The sequence below is a fragment of the Humulus lupulus genome, chromosome 5 (genome assembly GCF_963169125.1).
Source record: "Humulus lupulus chromosome 5, drHumLupu1.1, whole genome shotgun sequence".
Classification (NCBI taxonomy): Eukaryota; Viridiplantae; Streptophyta; class Magnoliopsida; order Rosales; family Cannabaceae; genus Humulus; species Humulus lupulus.
Window position 1 is genome coordinate 10,020,795 of NC_084797.1, and position 24,725 is coordinate 10,045,519.

The 24,725-nt window shown below is 31.7% G+C and overlaps 2 protein-coding genes across 8 annotated transcripts; one reads left to right on the plus strand and one right to left on the minus strand.

Moving 5' to 3' along the window:
• Positions 1 to 2,775: 2,775 nt before the first annotated feature.
• Positions 2,776 to 5,385, plus strand: LOC133834376 (protein TRANSPARENT TESTA GLABRA 1). Its single transcript, XM_062263976.1, has 2 exons — positions 2,776 to 3,954; positions 4,978 to 5,385. The coding sequence occupies exon 1, from the start codon at positions 2,937 to 2,939 to the stop codon at positions 3,951 to 3,953; it is 1,017 nt and encodes a 338-aa protein (XP_062119960.1). The 5' UTR covers positions 2,776 to 2,936; the 3' UTR covers position 3,954; positions 4,978 to 5,385.
• A 386-nt stretch (positions 5,386 to 5,771) lies between these two features.
• On the minus strand, positions 5,772 to 17,956 carry LOC133834375 (uncharacterized). 7 transcript variants are annotated; one of them, XM_062263971.1, is made up of 13 exons: positions 17,785 to 17,956; positions 17,433 to 17,471; positions 13,686 to 13,748; positions 13,039 to 13,178; positions 12,810 to 12,932; positions 12,363 to 12,483; positions 10,500 to 10,622; positions 10,157 to 10,266; positions 9,863 to 10,046; positions 7,912 to 8,109; positions 6,825 to 7,061; positions 6,530 to 6,734; positions 5,772 to 6,242 (listed from the first exon to the last, which is right to left on the minus strand). In XM_062263971.1, the coding sequence occupies exons 4-13, from the start codon at positions 13,059 to 13,061 to the stop codon at positions 6,139 to 6,141; spliced, it is 1,428 nt and encodes a 475-aa protein (XP_062119955.1). In that variant the 5' UTR covers positions 13,062 to 13,178; positions 13,686 to 13,748; positions 17,433 to 17,471; positions 17,785 to 17,956; the 3' UTR covers positions 5,772 to 6,138. The 7 variants fall into 7 exon arrangements, with proteins under 7 accessions (XP_062119955.1, XP_062119953.1, XP_062119957.1 ...); XM_062263969.1 differs by having other exon boundaries at positions 13,039 to 13,186; XM_062263973.1 differs by lacking the exon at positions 17,433 to 17,471 and adding an exon at positions 17,472 to 17,511 and having other exon boundaries at positions 13,039 to 13,186; positions 17,785 to 17,940.
• Positions 17,957 to 24,725: the final 6,769 nt, after the last annotated feature.

The window sequence follows — 24,725 nt, forward strand, 5'->3', positions numbered from 1 at the left end:
GCGCACCACGGATCATGCCGCTACCGCTAGTGGCTTGCCTCCACCATAGCTAGGCGATCATCTACTCGGGCATCCTCGAGATCCTGTCCTTGTTTTTGGGCCATGTTATGAATTTCTTGGTCAAAATTGTAAAATTCGTGCTAGTGAAGTTCTTGAAGCTCCTCAGACATCTGAAACAAAACCAAACAGTTAGCATTCTGACCGAAAGAAAGATGGCCAGAACACGAGAATACCCTAAGACAAATTCTAGGGGATAGGAAATAGAAGGAAAATTTTCTAAAAATAAGTGTTCTCGAAACATCAAGATGTTACCAGAAATACCACTGGAAGCTCAAGAGCACGACCAAATCACGGTCAGAATCTGGGAATTTCTCATAAAACACATTTTTGGTAGAAACGTAAATAAGACCATTTATAGTTGGTTTTAACACAAAAATGGGCATGAAACAACGTAAATAAAAGGTAAATAACCTCTAATCCTAATAGGTTCATTATCCAAGAAACTACCAAGAGAATCAAGAACAAAACAAAAATGGAGAAATCAGTGAAGAACACTTACTCAACAAATACCAGAGATATATGCTAAGGTGAGTGAGCATGTGAATGTATCGTCTCTGATTGACCCAGAAGTATATGTACTCTCTCCAATAATCTAGATTCGAAGAAAAGGAATGGGGGTTTTGTGAATGGGTTTTCTCTGAGAAAAGAAGGGTTTAGTTCTCTGGAAAACGAAGAGTTTTGGGTGCAAATGAAAAGTGAAGGAGATGAGTAAGGGGCAACGTTTAAATTCAAAACGTGGGTAAAAGGTAACTTGCTCCCCAACTGTTGATTACCTAGGGAGTAGGTACTTGAGCATGATCCAACAGTCACAAAAATCGAGGCAAAGATCGTACTCGAAAAGGTGAAATGACGTCTCGGGTACGGAAAAGACCCTTCATTAAATGACATCAATTGGTGGAGCTAGAAATAGGGAGCTAACACGTGGCACCCATTTTTTGGAAACGTCAGGTCTCGAGGACACCCAGCGGTCACAACCCGAGGATAAATTCCCAAGGGAACGATCTCTTTTAGATTAAGTCTCCAATGTCCCCGAAGACGAGTGAAGACTTAGGGGGGAAATGTTGTGCATGTTTTCACCAATTTATACATGGCACAAATTAAGAGTGATTAGGGGTTCACTGAAGTTGTATAAGGCTCCCCAAAATTTGTTTAAGGCTCCACGGGAGTTGAGTCCAATTCTCATCACCGTTTATCACAACTAGAGGAGTACATCCTCCAAAGGCATCACCTCCTGAGGACCTTGTCAAAGAATAATGCTCCAGCAGTACTTCATGTCATAACCACCTCCTTCGAGCTTGCGAGAACCCTTGTCCAGGCCAGGAGAATAGTTGCCAGGTACCAGACAAAGAGTCATCCTGGACCATAGACAACTTTTGACACCCATCTGTCACAGAGATCGTAGTGTCGATCACGTACAAGTGGCAAAGCGGATGTCTCACGATGCCGCCTGACAATGTCAGGGGCATTTTCCTCAATAAAGCAATGGCTAAGGCTCCTCGTACTGGGCCCACATTAGATACATTGGGGCCCACAAGCTTAGTAAATGCAGAATGTTCATTTATGTAATAACAAACCTTCAATAAGAGAGAATAAATATAATCAACTCCAATTAATGAACTTAATTGTCCTAGCTGCCTATAAATAGGCTAGGGCACACACTACAAAGGATCTGAATTATATTTTTTAGAGAGAGCATAAATGCTGCATGAAAACCAAGAGAGCTTGAGCTGTGCAAGTTTTTCACCATCTTAATACAAATAACTCGTGGATTATGATTAATTAATAACCGAAACCACGTAAAATATGGTGTTCTATTTCTTCTTCTTTGAGCTTCTCTCTTATTTTAGTTGCTGCAAAAAATCTAGTCAACACAAATTATAAACATTTTTATGTCTTTCCAATATTAATTAGCAAATAAAAGAAATATAAACTCTTATATAAAACTAAAAGAAAGTATATTGATTAAAAAAATTCACATCATTTCATTTTTTACGCATTCTTTTATTCACTAAACATACCCTTATATTATACAGATAATTTATTTAAATAGAAGAAATCTCTCCACCATTTTGAAATACTTTTTTTGTTCAATCTTTATAGTGTTAGTAATGCAATGTTGTAAGAAAAAGAATTGAAAATATTGGAGGATTCTATGGTAGGAATTGAAAATATTGGAGGATTCTACGATAGGGGTTTCAAAAAGAGCTTTATTGGTGGCAATTTTTTGTATTTCAGACCTGTGAACAGTTTTTGGCACGATTTTTTTTATGACTATGTATATTATTGTTATTTATAGTATTTTGCAAATTTTCAGAATAATTTACATATTTTCCACTCGCGTAAAAAAAATTAGTCACGCGCGTAACAACCTGTTTTTAAATTAGCTTTCGACACTTTAAATTATTTAAAATTTTCTAAAAATTTACAAAATACTCTAAATAACTACAATATACACGATCATAAAAAAATCATCAAGAATTAATAAAACAAAATAATCACACCAAAAGGCTCGTTTTGAAGGCCTACACTATATAACAAAATGAATAAAAGAGTAATTCTTATATGGAGTGATAGTTTCTCGACAATTTCTTCCCATTTTCTTTTTCTAAAAGACTTCTCTTTTTCTCTACAAACATTGTCTTTAGTGGAATATTCTAAGGTCTTCCTCTAATCAAATTTTTTGACCAAATAACTTCTGTTGGTTTCCACGAAACCACGTCGTATCTTCAACGAACGCTACCTGTCAGTCTTCTTCTACTCAACAAACTTTCTCCGAAGAAACATAAGAAGGAATAAATAATCTAATCTTTAAAACCAAAACCAAATCTTTTCCCAGAAAATTTGGCACCAAATTTTCCTTTCATTTTCTCGAGAAAATGGAGAACTCGACGCAAGAATCCCATCTCCGCCCTGACAATTCGGTAACCTATGACTCCCCTTACCCTATGTACGCCATGGCTCTTTCCTCGACCCAAACCCGAAACCGACACCACCGAATCGCCGTCGGAAGCTTCATTGAAGAATTCTCCAACCGGGTCGATCTTCTCTCATTCGACCCGGAAACCCTAACCCTAAATTCGCAGCCTTCGCTCTCCTTTGATCACCCTTACCCGCCCACGAAGCTCATGTTCCACCCTTCCACGCTCCAGAAGTCATCCGACGTTCTGGCCTCCTCCGGCGACTATCTCCGCCTCTGGGAGGTTCGTGATAACTCGATCGAACCCATCTCGGTCCTCAACAACAGCAAGACCAGCGAGTTCTGTGCTCCCCTGACGTCGTTCGACTGGAACGAGATCGAGCCGAGGAGAATCGGGACATCTAGCATCGACACTACATGTACCATTTGGGATATCGACAAAGGCGTCGTTGAAACGCAGCTGATTGCTCACGATAAAGAGGTCTACGATATCGCTTGGGGTGAGGCAAGGGTCTTTGCTTCGGTTTCGGCTGATGGGTCAGTCAGAATTTTCGATTTGAGGGACAAAGAACACTCCACCATCATTTATGAGAGTCCTCAGCCTGATACCCCTTTGCTTAGATTGGCTTGGAATAAGCAGGATTTGAGGTATATGGCAACAATTTTGATGGATAGTAATAAAGTTGTTATTTTGGACATAAGGTCGCCTAGTATACCGGTGGCTGAGCTAGAGAGACACCGTGCCGGAGTTAATGCCATTGCTTGGGCTCCTCAGAGTTATAGACATATCTGCTCAGCCGGGGATGATAGTCAGGCCCTCATTTGGGAGTTACCCACTGTGGCTGGACCCAATGGCATCGACCCCATTTCTATGTTCTCTGCTGGCTCTGAAATCAACCAGTTGCAGTGGTCTGCTGCTCAGCCTGACTGGATTGCCATCGCGTTTTCTAACAAAATGCAGCTTTTGAAAGTTTGAGGTGAGATTCCTTATCCTTATTCTTTTATCCCTCTATTTTTACTACTGTTGTTTGCACAAGTAAGTTGGCTTTTGCTGCTAATTGCCACATGTTTTACTGCTACAGTGAGTATGACAATAATATCAGGTTTTATATTTTCCTGCTATAGTATATTATTGTTTCGAATTTTCTTTAGAGTGGAACAGACTTAGCTTCTAATTTGTTGAGAGTGTTTGTTGTATCAATAGGAATTTGTGATCCTGTTTATATCTTAAGTGCTTTTATTTGCATCATATCTTTGAAGGAGATTTCTTTGCAACCAATAGAGTTTCGTTTTGTTTCAGTTTTGATGAGCTTTTATTAATCACAGTTTGCACATTTAGCAGATTTTGTAAACTCTTTTAACTTGACTTTCATTCATTAGAAATAGAAGCATGCCATTGATTTGAGTAGGGCTATAATGAGGAGGACAGCGAGTCTAGTCTAGAGTGTGTTTGGTAGGACGGAGAAGGAAGGAGGGAGATTATTGGATGGATTTGGGGTATAGATTGGAGGTTTTGAGGGAAGAGATTAGGCAATGGATTTAAAATCCTCAATTTTAACTTATTTTTATTTCATTTAATATTAGAGAAATTTTACAGTGTAATCCTACGACTAAAATATTCAAATTCCCTTAACTTATTTATCCTACCAAACTCGTACCATTTCTTCCTTAGGTAACATGGATCTCCTTCATTCTTATATTCTCTCCCTCCTACCAAAGGTAGCCTAAAGCTAATTTTTCGGAATGCAAAACTAATCAAAGCAAAACCAGATTTAGAATGTTTTTGTTAATTTTAGGCATGGGATCTCTGGCTGCAATTTAGTCACCAGTTACATTATCTTTTCTGCATAAGCATATTTAGCAAGCAATGTCATGTTTCGAAAATCTTAAAGCTCATATGATTTCTGAATTCTACTCTCCTTGACTGTTAAATAGTGGATCATGTGTGCTAAATTGTGAGCCTGTTGTAAGCTTATTCGGCGCATTTGATTTGAATGCAGGCACGGATGGGGGATGAAGATGAGGTTGACGTAGACCAAACAAAGTCGGTGTTTAGTAAATATTTCTCATTAACTGGTCAGATATGTTCTGATGTTTTAGGAAGAGACGTAGTTCTCGCTTATAGCTTGTCTTCGACAGTGTAATTTGTCTTCCTAGGGATTCAATATATTGCTTGATTACACTGTTTCTGGCTTGGTTGTAGGTGTAGTTTTGTGTACCTTATCCTGTTCTTCACCACAATCTTGGTGTTATATGTAGGGTTGGCTCTCCTCTAATCTCTTTATCTGTGTTCTTGACAGTTAACAATGTTTTACAGAAAGAAAAAGATTAAAGGTAAGAGTAATTCAGTGCAAGATAAAGTCAATATATTCTTCTCTCCCAATAGACTCCAGCTTCAATTTTGAGTAGTGACTTGTGTTACTTCTTTGCAATTATTTGGATTGAGTTTCTCTCTGAATAACACTACTATGCATATGCTAACTAAAAGACAATTTCAATAGATTATGAAAAAGGATTAATTCTTGTTGTTGTACCACTTTTGAATTTTGTCTAATTTGCTAGTCCTTTTGTAGAAAAACTTATTGCCTGTGAAAGGTTATTTTTTGAAAGCGAAAATGAAACAAAAATTATAATTTGGGGCCCTTTCATGTTATATATGAGGCTGTCTCATGTTTAAGCACCATGCTAAGATCCAAAAAGAAAATTAAGGTCACATCTGCACAACTTTTGGTCCTTATTAACAGCTCATTTTGCTATTAATTGGCTGGGAAGATCACTTTAATAATTGACAAGATTTTCTACCAAGAAACAGAGGGACCAACTTCATTAAACTACCATACAATACTACAAATAATTGCTAACAAGACTGAGAAAATTCAGTATATTATACAAGAAGAAGAGAGTACATGTATAGACTAGAGAAGAAACAGTAGTATATGTGTATAAACAGTATGTGATGGGACTCGGGAAACACAAAAAAAACTCACCAATTCCATTCCAACCTTGCCAAGATATCTGAATATGGCAATTATGGCACAGCCAAAGATGAGAAGAGAAAATCACTATGGTTAAAATTATAGCTGAAGTCAGTTCCCAACTCTGAAACATGACTGCCAATAGACATAACACTTGGTACAGAGGAAATGCCTGCTCAACAGTCTTCAACCTTCCTCCCAGTCCACATCGTCGTCCTCCTCTTCTTCATTATCTGCCGTAGCATCAGCTTCAACATTCAAATCTACCTTGTAATTTTCGTTTGTATTTCCTGTAAAAGACAGTATGTCTATCAAACTATATCATTTTCTCTTTCTTATTTTACTCTGAATGACAGTCACTTGTATAATTTTCAACTTATATTGGCAAAACACTAAGAACAGTTCATCTAATAAATGATCAGTCATCAGTGAGCAGCCAAATGCAATGTTTATTGATAATTGATGTATAAATGTCTTCGGCCTCTAGCAAGGAATAAATTTTGTGACAATGGCACATTTGAGGATAAATGTTTCAATTCCAGAATTGAAACAAGATTTGTTAGATAATTAGATTTACCTGCAACTGGGGCCTCTTCCCATTCAACTTCCTCACCTTCATCTTTGGCCCGTTTCGACTTCATTCCTACCTGACGACTGGTAGATGTACTGGATTCTCCATTGAGCATTTGAGCGTTTGACAATTCCTCTTGTAGTTTTGTGGCTGCTTCTAGTTCTTTCTGCTTTTCTAGTAGAGCAGCATAATAAGCTTTAACATATTCATCCTACAACAGATGGAAAATATTCTTTACGTCAGATGGAAAATCATATGGCACATATGAAATTAAGAAAAGGCAGTACAATATTCCACAAACCTGAAAAATTTTCTTATCATCATTTTCAATAATCGACTTTTTGTCATCTGAGGTCTCTGCAGTTGAAAAGCCGCCATCCATCTTTGTCTCTTGCTTGACCTCCCCTCCACGTTGTTCTTTTGTGAGATTCATCCCTTGCTTGATCATCCAAGGCGGCAAAACTTTAAGACTTGTATTATCAGCTTCAGATTTTATACCCTCTCCATTGCCCTCAGGTCCAGAAAATGCAACTTCCACCTGCCAAACCACAAATAAATTACAAACAAGCCAACTTCACAGAAAACAAATGCCTAATATTGCAAAACATCTTATGATAAAGAAAAACTCATCAAGGGAAGAAATCCAATAAAAAAACAGTGATTCCAATAATCATCATTACAAATAATCGAATTTTAGGGAAATCCAATACACAAACATGTATCCAAACATCTTTATGTAGTTTTCAGAGTTTCAGATTCTCATGAAAAAAAGTAGTGCGAGAAAGTTATCTATAATCCCAGGTGCCAAAAAAACACAAGTATGTTTTCAAATATTAGAAGTTTAATATCAACACTATCACAGTAAAGTTGCATGTTTCTGTTAGGAATAACAACATATATTATTTGACTCCATAATAAGGCTATGTTTGGTAGGAGGGAGGAAAAGAGTAAAAATGGGTGAGGAAAAAGAGCACTCTCGTCCCGTGTTATCTTTGGTATGAGTGGAATCACAGAATACCAAAATCCCCTCCCCTGTTTAGTAGGAGGGAGAGAGTAAAGACAAAAGTTTTGAGTGTAAAATTATCATACTACCCTTGGTAATTATTTTTACTATACGATGTTAAAGGTAAATATGTAAATGTAATTTAAAGTAGACTTCCAGTGAGCATTGCTCACCTAAATTATTGTCAATATCTAAACTAACAATTTGCTCAAAATAAGGAATTAAATTTCATCTACTTAACTCATCTCTTCCCTCAAATAGTCATACCAAACAAAAATTCTACCCTCAAAATCCATCTACTAATCAACCATTTTTCTTACTTCCACTTCCTATAAAACACACTCAAAACAGAGTGAAAGGCAACGACCAAAAAAAAAAGATTTACCTTGGTTTCTCCAAAAAAGGGCATTGGTGTTCCCCCATAACCAGACTGGGATGATTTGGAAGGATCATTACCATTGGCATCACCATTTGCACGTGCAGCAGCACTTGCTCTTAATTCCCACGCTAGGAGAGTTCCAAACTCAGGAACAGGCAAGTCTTTTACTCTTGCAAGTTGCTCCATTAATGGTTTAAGTTGTACCTGCAAATGCCTTATTTTGTCAACTCATAAGCTGATGAAAAAGTAGCACTAAATCAAGTAAAAAGTAGCACTTAATCAAGTAAAAAGCAGCAAATTGCAAGTAACATGAAGTAAAAGACTAACAACAACAAATGTATGCCACAAAAAATAATACTTTTTTCTTTTTGAAACTAGGCTCCTTGCCTAATGGTAATGATCAAACTGGGTTCCTCGACTAACAACATCAACTAATGTATGCCCAAATAAACGCTAAAGATAATGAATCATGATCCTTATCTTCTTTACACCCACTAACTTATTATAAAACTAAAACAGGTCCATACTCGGGTATGTTAAGCCATGTCCATGATATTAAATGACTTGAATGATATCAATAACATATACATTTACACAGGGAATAAAGAGCGCAAAAGACAAGAGGACAAACAGTTCACCTAAGCAAAGAGATGATAAAGAAAACAAAATATAAATTGCAATGATGAAGCATAATCATAAATAAATCAGAGAGAAGAAAAAAAAATTAAAAAAATAACATTGTTATGCACCCACAAAGCTATCAGAATATTTTCTCTACTATCTAGAGATGTGTTTTTCTTTCATTTTTGACTCCTAATATTTGTGTCACCTTGCCACTGTAATGTGAAATGAAAGTAATGTAAAAGACCCCGTTATTTGCTTTGACTATCCAATTTTGACACAGCATTCACTTTGAATAGTTATAGCTATAAAATAACTAACTTTATTAAATATTTTAAGTTTTACAGTCCCGTGTCAGAATTTGATTGGAAATGCAGTCAAAATAGACAAAGGACAAATTAATAAATACATAAATAATTCATAAACATCGAGTAATAAAATCAAATTTAAATAAAAGTACAAAATAAAAATATAGAAAGCATTTAAAACACTAGGTTTAAAATTTGTTTCTATGTATTATTAAGAAAGTATGTATTGTCAAAAAAGATGACAGAATGAAAAGGAAAAAAGAAAATTGATACAATGGGGATTAGAACCCCTCCCCCTTCCCACACACATTCCAGAATGAAATTAGTTTTTAAAGATTCTATCTGAATGTGATTTTGTTTAAAAATACTCATGTAAACATGTGGAAAAAAAAAAGATATACAAAACTTAACGATCTGGTCATTAGAAAAAAAGGACAAATATGAACAAATAACATATACAAGCAATTGTTCTTCAGGAAACACATATACCACTTACGCAGACACATGACCATAACCCGTCAGAAAAAAAAAATGGATACGAACACAATAACACAAAGAAAAGGAATATAATTACTCCTAGAGAAAAAATAGATAAACTGTAAATCTTTCTAAAGCAATCACTAATGGATACTCAATCTTTCTAAACTGTAAAAAATATAATTTTTTTTTTTTTTTCAAAAAAAAAATGGATACTCAATATCATGATGACTCATTTTCGACATATCTACCAGTACCTATATTACCTATAAGTTGCTTAGCTGGATGGACCTTCACAAAACAACAGACATTCTTTTTAAGAGCATAAGCAGCAAGCACAGACTACTAAACTTGTTTAGAGTTCCCCATGTGTTCAGATCCACAAATGCATGCAAACATATAGAGACTCACCCCCCAAAAAAGAAAAGAGTAAACAGTTGCATGAAAAAATTAAATAAAAGATACATAGTACAATTAATCATTTACACACACATAAGCATCACAGCAGAACAAAAATATATATAGAACAATGAAAATTATATAAAATGAACCTCCATCTTTTGGAGCATGTCCTTTAACTTTTCACGCCTTCGCCTCCTTGCATTATCATCTCCATCTCCTCCTTCTTGAGCAACAAGCTTATCACTCTCAGCCACAAGCTCCCCATCACAAATTTCACAGTGAAAATATTCATCCATCATAGAAATTAATCGCAAGGCATCCAATGCAGTATACCTACAAATTTGACACCAAAACATTATTGGATAAATTTAAATTCTACTCATGTAAATGATTATATCAGACATTTGAACCAACTATTTTAAAACAAAAACAAAGTTAAAAACCTTCTATTGCAATTGGGGCATATATATTCCTGAACTGTGTTCTTGTCTTCCAATTCATCTTTCAGTTTTTTCTTCATACGATGCAGTCTGTACCTAACCACATCATATATCTGAAACAATTGTTGCTTTAGGCCTTTTCCAAAATATGAAAGGCAATATTTGAACAACTATTAGTAAGCTGGAAAAACAAGTTAACAAGCAAAAATGTGTTAAACTAAAAACGGTCACTATTCCCAGGCCAATCATAACAAAACACTCAACATGTTACCAAAATTTAATGATCCAATTGTATCTTCAAAACCATTGATGTTTATTCAGACACGAATGCATAAAGAAAAGACACCTGTGCATAGTCTAGACAACAGTAAGAATGAGTGTGCATCTTAATCTTCTCATCCCCCTCCTTTGTATGTCCATCCACAGTAGCAGCTACTGCAGCACTAAAAATCTTTGCCCCCTTAGCTGTCTGCAATAATAGGTTTCATACACTTACAGTGATTTGATAACAAAAGAAAAACTAACGAAAAAAACACAGATGCCACAAGTCACAACTACAAAAGGCTTTTAATTGGGTTAAAAGATGCAGAAAACCAAGTGATATGGCACATATGAAATTAATATGATATTCACCAAACAATTATCAAACTGGAAAAACACAGAAGAAGAAAAGTCTTCACAAGCTATACATTCATACAATGAATTTTCCCTTGCATCTTTGAGTAAAAAAATTGACTTTCCCAAGTCAAGTCTCAACCTTAGTACAGGACGGGAAATAAATTCTCGGAAAAAAATCACAAGACATTAAAAAGGAAGGATGAGAAGCAAGGTTATAACTTGATTGTTGGAATAGGATTTCTATCCCCTTCAACTTTTACAACCAAATAAAACCTACTTTAATTAGTTTAGGAATTGAAAATAATTTTACAAATTCAAAAGCATTAAACATGCAAGACCCACTAAAATACTATTGGTTATTTGTTTTGAAAAATACTAATCTCAATTTCAACAACACATACCTAATCCTTCATAAAATTTTAAAACAAAACTTGTTTTTCAGCTTGACTGAGAGAATGGAATTTTATTATGTAATTTTGTTTTTGTTGTTTGGTGCTGGGTGAACTTTTTCACCCATGTATTTTATCGATGATTAATAATACAAATAGCTTGGTAATAAAAAAAATAAATAAACATAACTAAATCATTTACTCTATTTTATCTAACCAATCAAAATTTAAATAGTACTTAAAAATATTGTTTTCAAAATACAAAACCAACTAGCTCCTAAGCTTCACGTCTATTATTGCATCTCTTTCCTTGAACCAGATGAGCAAGGAGACAATGGGATCCACATAAAGAAAAACAATCCTACAACCAGCTTGATCTAATCAATATTTACAAAATCCATTATTTTATCTCAGAGTGATAAAAGGTTTATGATGTTTAGCCCATTATTTTATCATGGAAAAGGTCTTTTTTATGTCAACAAAGAAAGAATCAACTTTGCATTGAAATAATCTCCATTACCAAAATCATTTCTAAATTGTACATAACTGGTATGCCCAACAGTAACTTTACATTCTTGATCTTGATCTTTTTTTCCCAAAACTAGGATCCCTACCTAACCCTATAATATTTGGAGACCAGAAAATTATACCAATGTTTTGTAGTTGCCCGGGAGGGACTCGAACCTCAGACCTTGTGGGAGCAAACCACATGCTTGACCATTTGAGCTACCTCTCTTGGGTAAAATCTTAATTTCTTAAATTTCAGAACTTATTAATTATACATTTCTTATTGAGGGATACACAGAGTAAGAAATCCACTTGTACAAGTTTGTTAACAACGTAATTAAGATTTCAACATTTTCTCAATAACTGAGCATGAGGCCTTGCTACAAATAAACTTGATCAAACTAATAATCTATTCAACATGATTGATCCTGAAAAACTAAACTGCCAATCAAAACTAAGAAGTAAGAACTCAACCACATAGAATTTAGAACAAATAGGTACCTAGTCTTATGTAGATATCTGAAGTTAATAAATGTAAACTTAATAACCTATCTAGTCATTAAAACTCCAAGCATTCTGCTTCCCTACAACCTTCACATTAAAATCATATTCGAAGTAGTATTATTTGTAGAGGCTAATGCAAAGGTCGTGTGCCAAATCATCGAAAATAACCAATAAGCATATGCATAACTAACCTCTCTTCTATGATCTCGGGTAACCAATTTTTCTTCTTCGAAAAACCGCAAAGTTCTTCGAAGCTGCTTTGAGTGCAGCTTTAAGTCCTTCGCCAAATCTTCTTCTCGGACCCATTGTCGTCTGAAACATAACATACTCAATAAGCAACAGCCACACGTGAATAAAAAAATAATTTTGCTAACCAAAACTTATCCCCCAACGTAGTGCCCATATAAAGTAGCACAAAAACAAAAGACATGAAAACAGGATATTCAATGAAAATATGCAATAAAGTAAACAGGGATGTGGAATATTCATATTTTCCCCTCTGCTTTTTATTAAGAAATCCAACAAAAAACAAAATTTGGGATTTGCGACTCAAAACACGCTAAAGAAGGTATTACAAACATCCAGAAACAATGTTCAATAATTCAAAGAGAAGAGCCAAAGGGTACCAAGATGAAAACCTTGTCAGGGCATCGAGTACCACCACGGCAATTCCCCTATTGTCGCTCCGACCATTTTTGGGTTGATTATCCCCTTTTGTAGTTATATCATCGTAGAAAGCTCTAGCCGCAAGCTTCACTAACCTGCAACAAATTCAACCACAAAACAAGTTTTGAAAACAACAATGGATGAAAGAAGCATTTTCTTTTCACTTTTTCATTTATTTATTTATTCATTTTTTAAAAATACCTGTTGAAAGGTTCAACGCTCATGGTCTGAGAGTGAAAATATTTGTGTATTTGAGTTTGGAATTTGTTTAGGTTAAATTGTGGGATTTTGGCATTCAATTTGGGTAGTCACGTTTCAGTTGGAAGAGAGAGACCTGAGATCTGCGATGCTGAGACAGAGACACCAATCAATAATGAGTTGGGTAAACATTTTGTTATGGTACGCCAAACACTGTACACAGTTTCTTAATATACATATATATACCAGTTTGTAGCACGTACAATGCATGTGTGTTGTTATAAGGTAGTTAAATCTTCTAATGATTACTAAAATATCTATGTTCATGTATATATTTTATTTTAAACTAATATGAAATTTTAAAAAAAAAATGAAAGATACAACTTTTAATCTTTTGAAGAGAATCTACAATTAAATAAACTGAATTGGACTATGAGTAAGATAGTATCATTACTTATATAACACATCAAAATAACATATTTGCTCTAAACATTAATATAAGAAAATACAAAAGACATGTTTTGTTTACAAAATGTAATTCATTTTGTATCATCACAAAAGTTATCACTATTAACATAATGTCATACTTTCAAAAAGAGAACATAGAGCATGATAAACATGATAAAATTAGCCCGATGACTAAAACTTACCCTACAGATGCGTGTAACCAATTCACAAGCTATCACTTAGATCAGAATAACACAATCTAAAAGCTGCAAAAATAAAAATAAAATTAGTAAATGAATAATAAGAGAAAAATCATAATGGATTTAGTGAAGCATTAACAAAGAGAAAAAACATGATATTGGTAGATGAAACAAAAGACATATTTCATAAGCAGGGCGCATAACCAAGTAGCCAACATCTATTATATATTCAAATAGAATAATTTGATAAAATACATATCATGGAAAAAGATAAAGATAGCCCACAAACACATAATGAAACTTTTCCATCTTAACAAATAATTTCTAGTGGTAGCCAACACTATTGGGGATCCAAACACGAATTAAGCAGTTATACTATGATCAATAATGATCAAGATACATATTAATTATTAGATAAGTATTACACAAGAAATACATTACAAATGAAATAAAGCTCCTTCTAAATCCTCACATCTTTAACTAATAATAGCATATATGTATATATATATATATCTGGTTTGGTTTTATTTATATATTCTAGAGAATACACATCATGACAAAAATTAAAGAAGCTACTCTTAACCACTATTAAGCTTACTGAATCCTAAATCAAAATGGTAGGAGAGGAATGCATGCATTAATTGTGATATTGGATGCATACATTAATGACGAATATAAAAATGAGCCCACATTTAGATCAACCTTTTATGACTGCTTCAATAGAAATATTGGATGGTCCAATGGTGAGTACTACTGATATGTGACAATTATTAGAATGTGAAAATAAACAGCAACAAAATGTCATAGAAAATTATATCAAGACAGTATCTGTATTTTAATTTATTTACTAACAAACATATATGGGCAAACCATAATTATATAAAAGAAACTAATAAAGAATATAGAGAGAAACAGATAAAGAGTCTTCAAATAGTATACGACCTCCCTTTCCCTTTAATCGTGGTTTATTCTCCGCCACACCCAAAATCCAAATTAATAAAAACTCACCAAATTTCATCACTATTATTATTATTATTATTCACTTTCTCTCCTCCCAAACACTCTTCTACCAACTGGTAAGTATTATTTCTCTCTTAATCTTCTTCTTCTTAATCTATATATCTATTACAATTACATTTATATATATATTATAATAAAGTTTGTCAGTTGACATAATCATATATATATATATATATCTACTGAGATATGTAATATAAATATTATTATGTTTTTTTTCCACTAACCCAGATGGGAAAATGACCAAATTCAACATATTATCAAAAGTAATAAGTAATATATAATAAATAAGAAAATCAAATCAAGTTTTAATATTTTTTATTAAATAATTTTGGTTGCATTTGGTAGCCATTTTGTTTTTTTTAAACACAAAAATAGAAATGTTTTTTTATTTATTTTTAAAAATAAAAATGCATTTAGTAACTATTTTAAAACAAAAAATAAAAAACACGTTTGGTACCTTAAATTTTTATTTTTGGTGATTCATGTTTTTATTTTATTTTTATTTTAAACATGTTTATTTTTAAAATAAATATAAGAAAATTATGATAAAAAATCAAATTAAAAGGTTATAAATATATTTATACATGTAAAAAGGCTACTCCATCTTCTTCACACTCGAAATATTGCAGAATAATAAGCAAAGCAATGGGACCACTCTAGAACTATATAGATTCCTAGACCAGCTATAGCCTATGAATTATTACTTGTATCCACTTTCAAATAACTTTTAACTACAGGAAGATAAAAGATAGAAACAGGCTTTAAAATCCCACGAGAAGAAAATATAAAAATAGACAACATTAAAGGTAAGAAAAAATGGCATTCTTCAGTTTGTTTCCAATGTAACTCGATCAAATACACAATAAATAAGGCTAACTGACTAGCTTAATATTGATGAATGATATACACATATACAAATTAAAAATGCAACCATTTGAAAGAAAGTACAGTAGTTGCTGGTTTCCATCTTTTGCTTGAGCAGTGCAAAAGTTACGTCCACATATGACAACTAACAAAAACATTTTCAACATACTATAGCCTATTGGCAATGTTGTAGCTTTATCCTTGCCCAAGAAACCCTTGTTCCAACCAAACATGAGGTTAAGAATGCAATCTCGTTAAGAAAAGTAAAATAGTCAAGGTCTCTCTAATACAGGGTTTCCTATTTAAGAGAAGTAAGTGAAAAATAGGATAGACTAACAAGAGAAATGTTCCAATAACAAGACCCAGGTAAAATCAACTATAAAAAATACGTACCATGTTTCTAATTTACTGACTCCATAAAACTTCAAGGGTCAATGTGTCAGTTTAGCTTTAAATCATTTTTTCATGCATATTTAAAATAGTAAGGTGCATATTTGACTCCTGAGATATATCATATATAATTGCACGAAAAGACATAGCAGAGCCTCACTTGTAAGCCAAGCCCAAATTCGGTTTCTGTTTTAGCCTTCCCATACTCATACTCCATGAAAACACATGTAATGTAAGTTCAGTTCCTTCCCAACATTACTCCGTTTCCCCTTTTCATTATTTTTAAGTTCTCTCAACTGAAGCAATTCAGTACCACCAACTGATTTTGAATATGTTAATGTGAGCTGTTTCACAAGAAGGCTTGTTTGTGTATCTATCATTGGATCATAACACCGAAATCTCATACCAAAAAGAAAGAATATTTAACCAAATAATTCTGCCACATGTGAAGAATGTGGCACCCACTTATCTACTCTCCATAACACAGCGGTCAACAAATTTAAGATGGCACTAAGTATTGAAAACTTGGTCAAAAACCAAGTATTTATAATGAAAAGTAAAACAATGAATTTAAAAACTATAAAACAAGAACAAAAAAAAATTCTTCTACTTCTTCTTTTTTTCCCTTCCTTTTTCCACCAATCATCTAGTTTTATACAAAAACTCTTCAATATTAAACTCACACTCCCACCCCCAAGCAGAAAACAATAAAAAAATTATTAAAGAGAATCCATATCCAAAGTGAATCACAGATGAACTGACCGATGAGATATGCTCACAAATATACCAATGCAATTTCTTATCTAAAATTGATTCCCTTGGGAAACTCACTCTTCAGTTTTCAGCTTACAAGGCACAATGTATTTTGAACGTATTTTAAACCTTGGTAACTATTGGTCATGAAAAGCACCACTGAAACAATCATGAAGAAGAAAGATTTCACCATGGTTCGTACCAAATACTGCCCATGACATTTCATTACCACTTTGTTAATGAATATAGGTGCCCTGAACAAAGAAGAACCAAGCAAAAGAGCAAAGCTGATAAAGCAAATACTTTTCAAATTTTCAGCTTCTGCAAATTGTTGCTCGAAGAAGGGGGACAAAAGTAGACATACAATGCCAACAATGGCTAATAAAAATTCCAAACCAAATCGAAATATGTTTCAGAATCTCTCCATTTTTTGGTCCTTAAAAACAGTAAGTGATATTATATAGTCATCACCATGACCTGATCAATTTCCCATTACGAATTCCATATAACGTGTTAAGAAGATCAACCCGATACAATAGACAGACATCTGAATTCATACAATCAAACATCCAAATGTCTTAAGCAAAGAAAGGAAAGGGATTCTGAATATTAGAAAAACGCATTTAATTCTCACGGATCTCAACAACGCCCATTATCAAAATCAAACAATTAAAGTGACTTCAAACATATATACACCCAAACATTTTGAAGTTAGAATCATACCTTAATAGCTAAAATCAAACTTGAAGAAATTGCACAGACCTAATAGCATTTGCAGTGAACGAGAATCAGTATTAGGAGACTGAAATTGAAATTGAGAGAAACAGCGATACAGATTAGAGACATGAGAAAATGAGAAAATTGAAGGTAAGAAAATTAAGTTTTCAAAATTTTAATTAACTCGCCATAATTACCCTACGGCCTACACTACTCGATAATAGTCAACATTCGAATTGACTGTATTCCCCCAAATCATAAATCATCAAAGCACATGGAATCACTGATGGGACAAAAGTGTTCACAATATTTTGGAAAACAGAAGCAAATAAAACAACATTCTATGGACCGTAATCACCTCTGATTATTGCAACGGAGACTGAATTCAAGAACGTTGAGAGTAGAGTGGACGGCCGGCGGAGGTGGAGTCGGCGGCGACTGGGCTCTGGCCGAATGGAGCTTCGGGACCTTTGGCTGGCGTATGCCCCTTTCACTTCTTACGGAGCAAGAAAAAGAAGGAAAGAAAGAAAAACGGTAGTATATACGCATGATTAAATGACCAAACGACACCGTATTATGTCGTCTCCTTCATCAGATTCCACTAGACTTATAATTACTTAGCCATTTCTTTCTTTTTCTAATATATAAGCAGTTCCTTTCTCCCTCCCTATAATTTTTTTTCACAACAACTCTATTCTATATACATTAAAAGGAGAATTCTCTCGCTTCACTCTAAGTCCTACTAGCAGGTCTTCACTTTAAGCCCTACCAGTAGGGCTTGCAGTGTTTTCAACCCGTGAATAGTTTTTGGCGCGATTTTTTTTTATGATTGTGTATATTGTAGCTATTTAGAACATCCTGCAAATTTTCAGAAAATTCCGAATAGTTTACAGTACCGAAAACTAAGTTCAAACATGTTGTTGCACGCGTGACTAAATTTTTTTATGCGCGTAGAAAACAACATGTTTGAACCTAATTTTTGGTAAACTATTCTGAATTTTTTGAAAATTTGCAGGATGCTATAAATAACTATAATATACATGGTCATAAAAAAAATCGCACCAAAAACTGTTCACGGGTCGATAAACACTGAGAGCGTCACCGATAGGGCTTAAAGTAAAGCCCTTATAGAATAATTGACCTATATTTATATACCACATTTTTTTTCGATAAATTAAATACTAAATATTATGATTTGGGAAATTCCATCACTACTACTCCGTAACTTGAGAAAAAAAGACATGTTGTGATTTAAAAAGCTTAATAATAATTTTGAAAAAAATAATAATTTATATAAAAAAACTAAATAATTGGTTGATGAATTAAACTAACAATCAAACCCAATCCCCATTAAATCCAATAATCCATTAAAAAACAAATCAATTTAAATTAACCTAAATTTAAATGTGTTCTTCAGTTTTTGCAACCTAGATTCAAAATCTTATGCTTGAGTTCATCCATAAAACATATTCTATTATTTATTCAAATTAAATTCAAAACAACAATGGTGGTTTACCAAATCTGAGAGATGGCGACGATGCCTTGATGGACGCAACGGAGGTGGCTCACGCTGAAGGGAGGAGAGGCTTTGAATTGGAGGTCGTGGCTACCTTCCATGGCTGCGAAGCTACAAACCAACATGAGTCCTTCAAGCGTGCTTTATCCTCACTCGCACACTTCCTGGGAAAACTTCCCAGGAGGTCACCTATCATGAGACTACTTCAGGCTAAGCACGCTTAACTTTGGAGTTATCAAGTAATGGGCTACCGAAAAGAGGATGCATCTTGTTGGCATAGGTAGTACTCATCAATCCATTTACGTCATCTTCAACTGTGTAGTCCTATACCTACACAGTCTTAGAATTATCACACTTGACATTCCCCAGGTGATGTGGGATTGCATAATTTTTACCAGATTTTTTCCCATGTGGATCACGGGATTCTAACTGACACATTAATATTATATACGGAAATTTGCGGCATAAATACCCATTTTGTTCATTTTGTTGCTAATAAGTACCCAATTTTTAAAAATTGCGGCATAAATACCCATTTTGTTCATTTTGTTGCTAATAAGTACCAAATTTTTAAAAATTGCTGCATTAATACTCAAAATTCCACTTTTTAGACTCTGTCGTTAGTACCCACTTAACAGAGTTACTATTAAGGACACGTGTACTGTCCTGATAATTCTTCTTTTTTTTCACCTAATTAATTAAGAAAATACATAAAACTAATTAAAATAAAAATTAGTACTCTAAAGTCTTACAGACAGATGACATCTGATAGTAAGTACTCTAAAGTTTCATCTTGGACTTTTTATCGGGCTAAAAATAAAGCTAGACACATTATTGATGGTACTTATTGTATTTTCTTAATTAATTAGGTGAAAAAAAGAAGAATTATCAGGACAGTACACGTGTCCTTAATAGTAACTCTGTTAAGTGGGTACCAACGGCAGAGTCTAAAAAGTGGAATTTTGAGTATTAATGCAGCAATTTTTAAAAATTGGGTACTTATTAGCAACAAAATGAACAAAATGGGTATTTATGCCGCAATTTTTAAAAATTGGGTACTTATTAGCAACAAAATGAACAAAATGGGTATTTATGCCGCAAATTTCCCTATTATATATGAATTTTAAATTTAAGTTTGTTGCTAGTTTTTGTTTTTAAAAGAAGTTTGTTTTCAGTTGATAGTAGATTATATTATGTTATATGTTTAATATGATATTATTCTAATACGTGAAGTTTAAATTTAATTAAATTTTATTTAAGTTATAAAATGTATGGTTTTATTATTTTTAAATAATTGTCATTGTAAAATATCTCAAAAATATCATATTTTAATTAATTTAATTTAATTTAAGTTAAATCATGTTTACAATCTACCGTTAAATATAAGAATATTCTAAAAAAATAAAAAACCATTAAACAAATAATTTCCACTATCTACATACTTATTATATAGAACACATATATACTATATATATATATATATATCTTACCTATTATATAAATGACTATCAAATGGTATTTTGTATTTAACAGAGTTTAGTATGGTTTAACAGAACTTGGTATGACTTTAACAGAATATGCTAAAAAAAAAGTTACAGTTTAACAGTAATGGTAAATAATCTTTCGTACCCTTTCAGAAGTACATATCCTTTTAGGAGTACACATCATTTCTCAGAAGTACACAACTTTTCAGGAGTACACAACATTTCGCATTCAGTTACACATTACAAATAGATAAACAAATAAATAACAAAACGAAGGAGTCTCAAATAGATACACATTACCTATATAACGAAGGAGTCTCAGTCTCATACCCAGGACCAAAACCATAAAGCCAAGCTCTTGGTATTTCTCAATTTAACCCTTCATCTTCAATTCCCCATATTGTATACTAAAGGCCTTAATTTTGTTAATATTCAATTAGGGTTTGGATTCGTTTTATTTTTAGGGGTGATACATACATACAGAAATAAATTATAACACCTTCCATTTTCGATTGACTCTACGAAGAGTAATCAATTGTTTGTAGAAAACTTTAACAAGAAAAAAGGTTTATTTCATTATGCAAAAGAAATTTGATTAATTTACATTGAAGAGCCTTTGGATATATATAGGCTAAAGTAAGCCAAAACAGAATAAATAACAGAAAATAGAACAGATAAAATAAAGGGAAATGTTAATAAACTTAATTTAATTTTTAAAACAATTGTTTGTAGAAAACTTAATTTAATTTTTAAAACATCTATTACGGTGCTCTGGGCAATTCATCAATCAGTGCAGCCTAAAGATTCAGAATCAGAACAGCATTTAAAAGGTAAGTATAAACAATCTTTTAGTATTCAGTCTATATTAATGTTATGTTCATGTTTATATCTTTTATATTTTCCTACTAATTTTAAACAAAACCTACAAAACACTTGCACGGGAAACCAAATTTAAAAGAAAAAAAATTAATTTAACATAAACCATATATGATAAAGTATGTTTCGTTTTGTGGTTTGACTGGTGGTTTGTTATAATTTATTAAAATTGGATTAAAAAATAAAGAAGCATTAAACCATTTGTACATTACTTTGTCAACAAAAAAAAAAAATATTTGTGTAGTACATAAAAATTAAAACAAAATATATGAATAAATAAATTATTGAAATTACTATTTTTATTTAAGTTAAATAAAATAAGTGTTTTATTTTTGGTAATTTTTTTTAATGAGCAAGTATTTGTATAAAATTATCACAAAAATATTAGTATGTAGATATGATATTAGTACTTTTTTACTGTACATTAAGAACTATAATGATATTAAATTTTAGTTGATGTCATTTTTCGTCAACTTAATAATGTAGAGTAATTAAATAATTAACCAGGAAGAAAAGAAAGGAAAAAGATTTTTATGTAGTTAAAATCTACCTACATCCATAAGTCACTTTTATCAAATTCTGTGTTAAAGCTTCAAGAAAAAAACAATTTTCAAATAGCGTTTCTCTGTACCGAATTGTGCGTGAATACAGATGACCAGATCCAGACTATTTATAGACTTGATTACAAGAATATCTACTCATAAGTTTAGGGAAGTTACACATGTATTCAAATTTAAATTCAAATGAATACCCGAATAATAATAATAATAATAATAATAATAATAATACAAGTAAAAGACATTATTTAAATAAAGATCCCATAAAAATAGGGCTTTAATAGACGATTTTAGCCAATCCCAAAGGAATAGAGATTTCCAAACAACTTCTCCGTGTATGTATTTAACGTGTCTTTGAGCTTGATCACTGCCTAAACTTTTTTTCGAGATCACTCAAAGCCTCAAACTCACTGCCTCAACTTTTTTTCGAGATTACTTAGCAGAATTGCCTAATTAGTTTTTTCCCATCATTTCAGAAGAACCATAACTTGTGTTATTAGAACCATAATTAGATCAAGTTTTTTTTTCACTGGTATCTTAAAATTCTCGAGTGGTGTATTATGAGCATAATATATTTTATTCATTTTTCTGTAAAACAGTTCACTTATTTTAATTGCCTCTGTATTTTAAACTGATGATATTGAAATATTCATTTATTATTAACAAATGTGGCTGATACATCATATTTTTATTAAAACTATATTTTTATTCATTTATTATTAAAAATAGGATACATTGTTAGTTGTGCTTTTTAAAGTTTGTTACTTATAAATATTTTTAAAAATTAATTTTTATAAATTACTAATATCATTATTATCGAACACAGTCAAACTTTTATGTTTTGGCTATTAACCAGAGTCTCGTGACTATTTAAAAAAAATGTTTAAAGATAGATAGAACTTTGAGGCTGTGAGACATACATGGCAATTGAGGATTGGTTTCCGTATTAGAATAATATGGAGATTGTGGATTTGATTCTTATTACTTTCATAGTTGGCGAAGGTGATGAACAGATAGGGCAGACCTGTCCTGTGTGTTTGGAGGAATTTGAAGTGGGAACGAACTATGCACATATGCCACAATGTTTACATTTGTTTCATGCCGATTGTATTGTTAACTGGCTTCGTCGAAATCATTCTTGCCCAATTTGTCAAGCTCAATTATTTCATTTAAGTTGGTTTTAACCAGTTATAAGTTTAATATATTATATGTTATTGAAGCAATCACTATTTGAAGATATGTCTCAAAATAATTCTTCACGTAGACAACAACTTTCTACTTAAATAATATTGTACATTTTAATAATCATGTTATTTATTATCCAATTAATTTTTTGAATATTACATTGTTTCTAAAAAATATAAAATATAACGTGCATTACACGTATTTTATACCTAGTATATATATATATATAGTCAAAGCTACCAACCCAAGATATGGCTAGTAACTCTAAGGCGCCAGCTAAGGTGTAGATTTAAAATATATATCTTTTTCATATAAAAAGTGTGTAGATAACGATTTTTTTTTTGTTTTATCGATTTGTTTTGTTAACTTTATCGAAATATTATAAATATTTAATAGAATATACTTTTGAAACTAATAAAAAATAAATGTTTATTAATTTTAGATTAATATAAATTCAAATATTATAAAATATTCTTATTATAATAATATTTAATATAAAAGTACATATATAATAATTATATTAATATAAATTTAAATTCAAATGTTATAAAATATCATTATTATAATAATATATAATACAAGATTATATATTTAATAATTATATTAATATAAATTTAAATGTTATAAAATATTATTATGATAATAATATATAATCCTAATTTTTTTTACTAATTATATTAATATGAATTCAAATATTATAAATTATTATTATTATTATAATAATATTTAATACTTATATTAATATAAATTTAAATATTATAAAATATCATTATAATAATAATATATAATACATATTCTTAATTTTTATTAAAAAAATTATCATTTATCTTTAAAAATGTTATCATATATATATATGTATATATTTTAAAAAAATCATAATCAATGTTTTTGTTTAATTTTTCATTTAATATATTTATGTCATGCTTTTATATATATAATATTATTTATTTATTTGAAATTTATATGACAATGATACAAATTTAATAAAAATAATTAATAAATTCTATAAATAAAACTAAGCAAACTTGTATTACACATTATTTGTATATAGTATATATATAAATTTTAAGAGTGAATACTTTGACCCTTATAAAACTGAATAAATGCAGAAAATAGATAGTGAGTGAGAGATTTAGATAATCTCAAATTGAGAGCTATAAAACTGGTGTGTTCTTATTTTTTGGCACATTTTGACGAAATAAGACTCAAATAGTAATGCAAAATGTGTATTAAATTTGGCACATGTTAAAAATTATGTTAAATTCGGCACAAATGCTACTTTTTTTATTTACTTTTTTGCCACTAATTAATGTTGTTTATATTAATGTAAAGTTTTTTTTTTTACTTTTTACTTATTTGTTTAATAAATTTTTTATATACTTTCAATAAAAATTAAATAAGTTTGTTGATTTTTTAAGTACCAAATTCGTTAGAGAACATTTACAAAAATTTGGGCCAAATATAGCTTTGATTCATTTTTTAGCCAAATTTAACACAAAATTTACACTGAAAATGTTCTTACTTTCTTGTTTTTGTTTTTAACCCAGAACTAAATACAAATTACATGATACATATTTATAGTAGAAAATCCATCTCACTACTAATGTTCATGTGCTATTTTATTTATCTCTTTACACTATTTGAGATAAGTATATTATTGAGAAGTGTACATATGAGATGA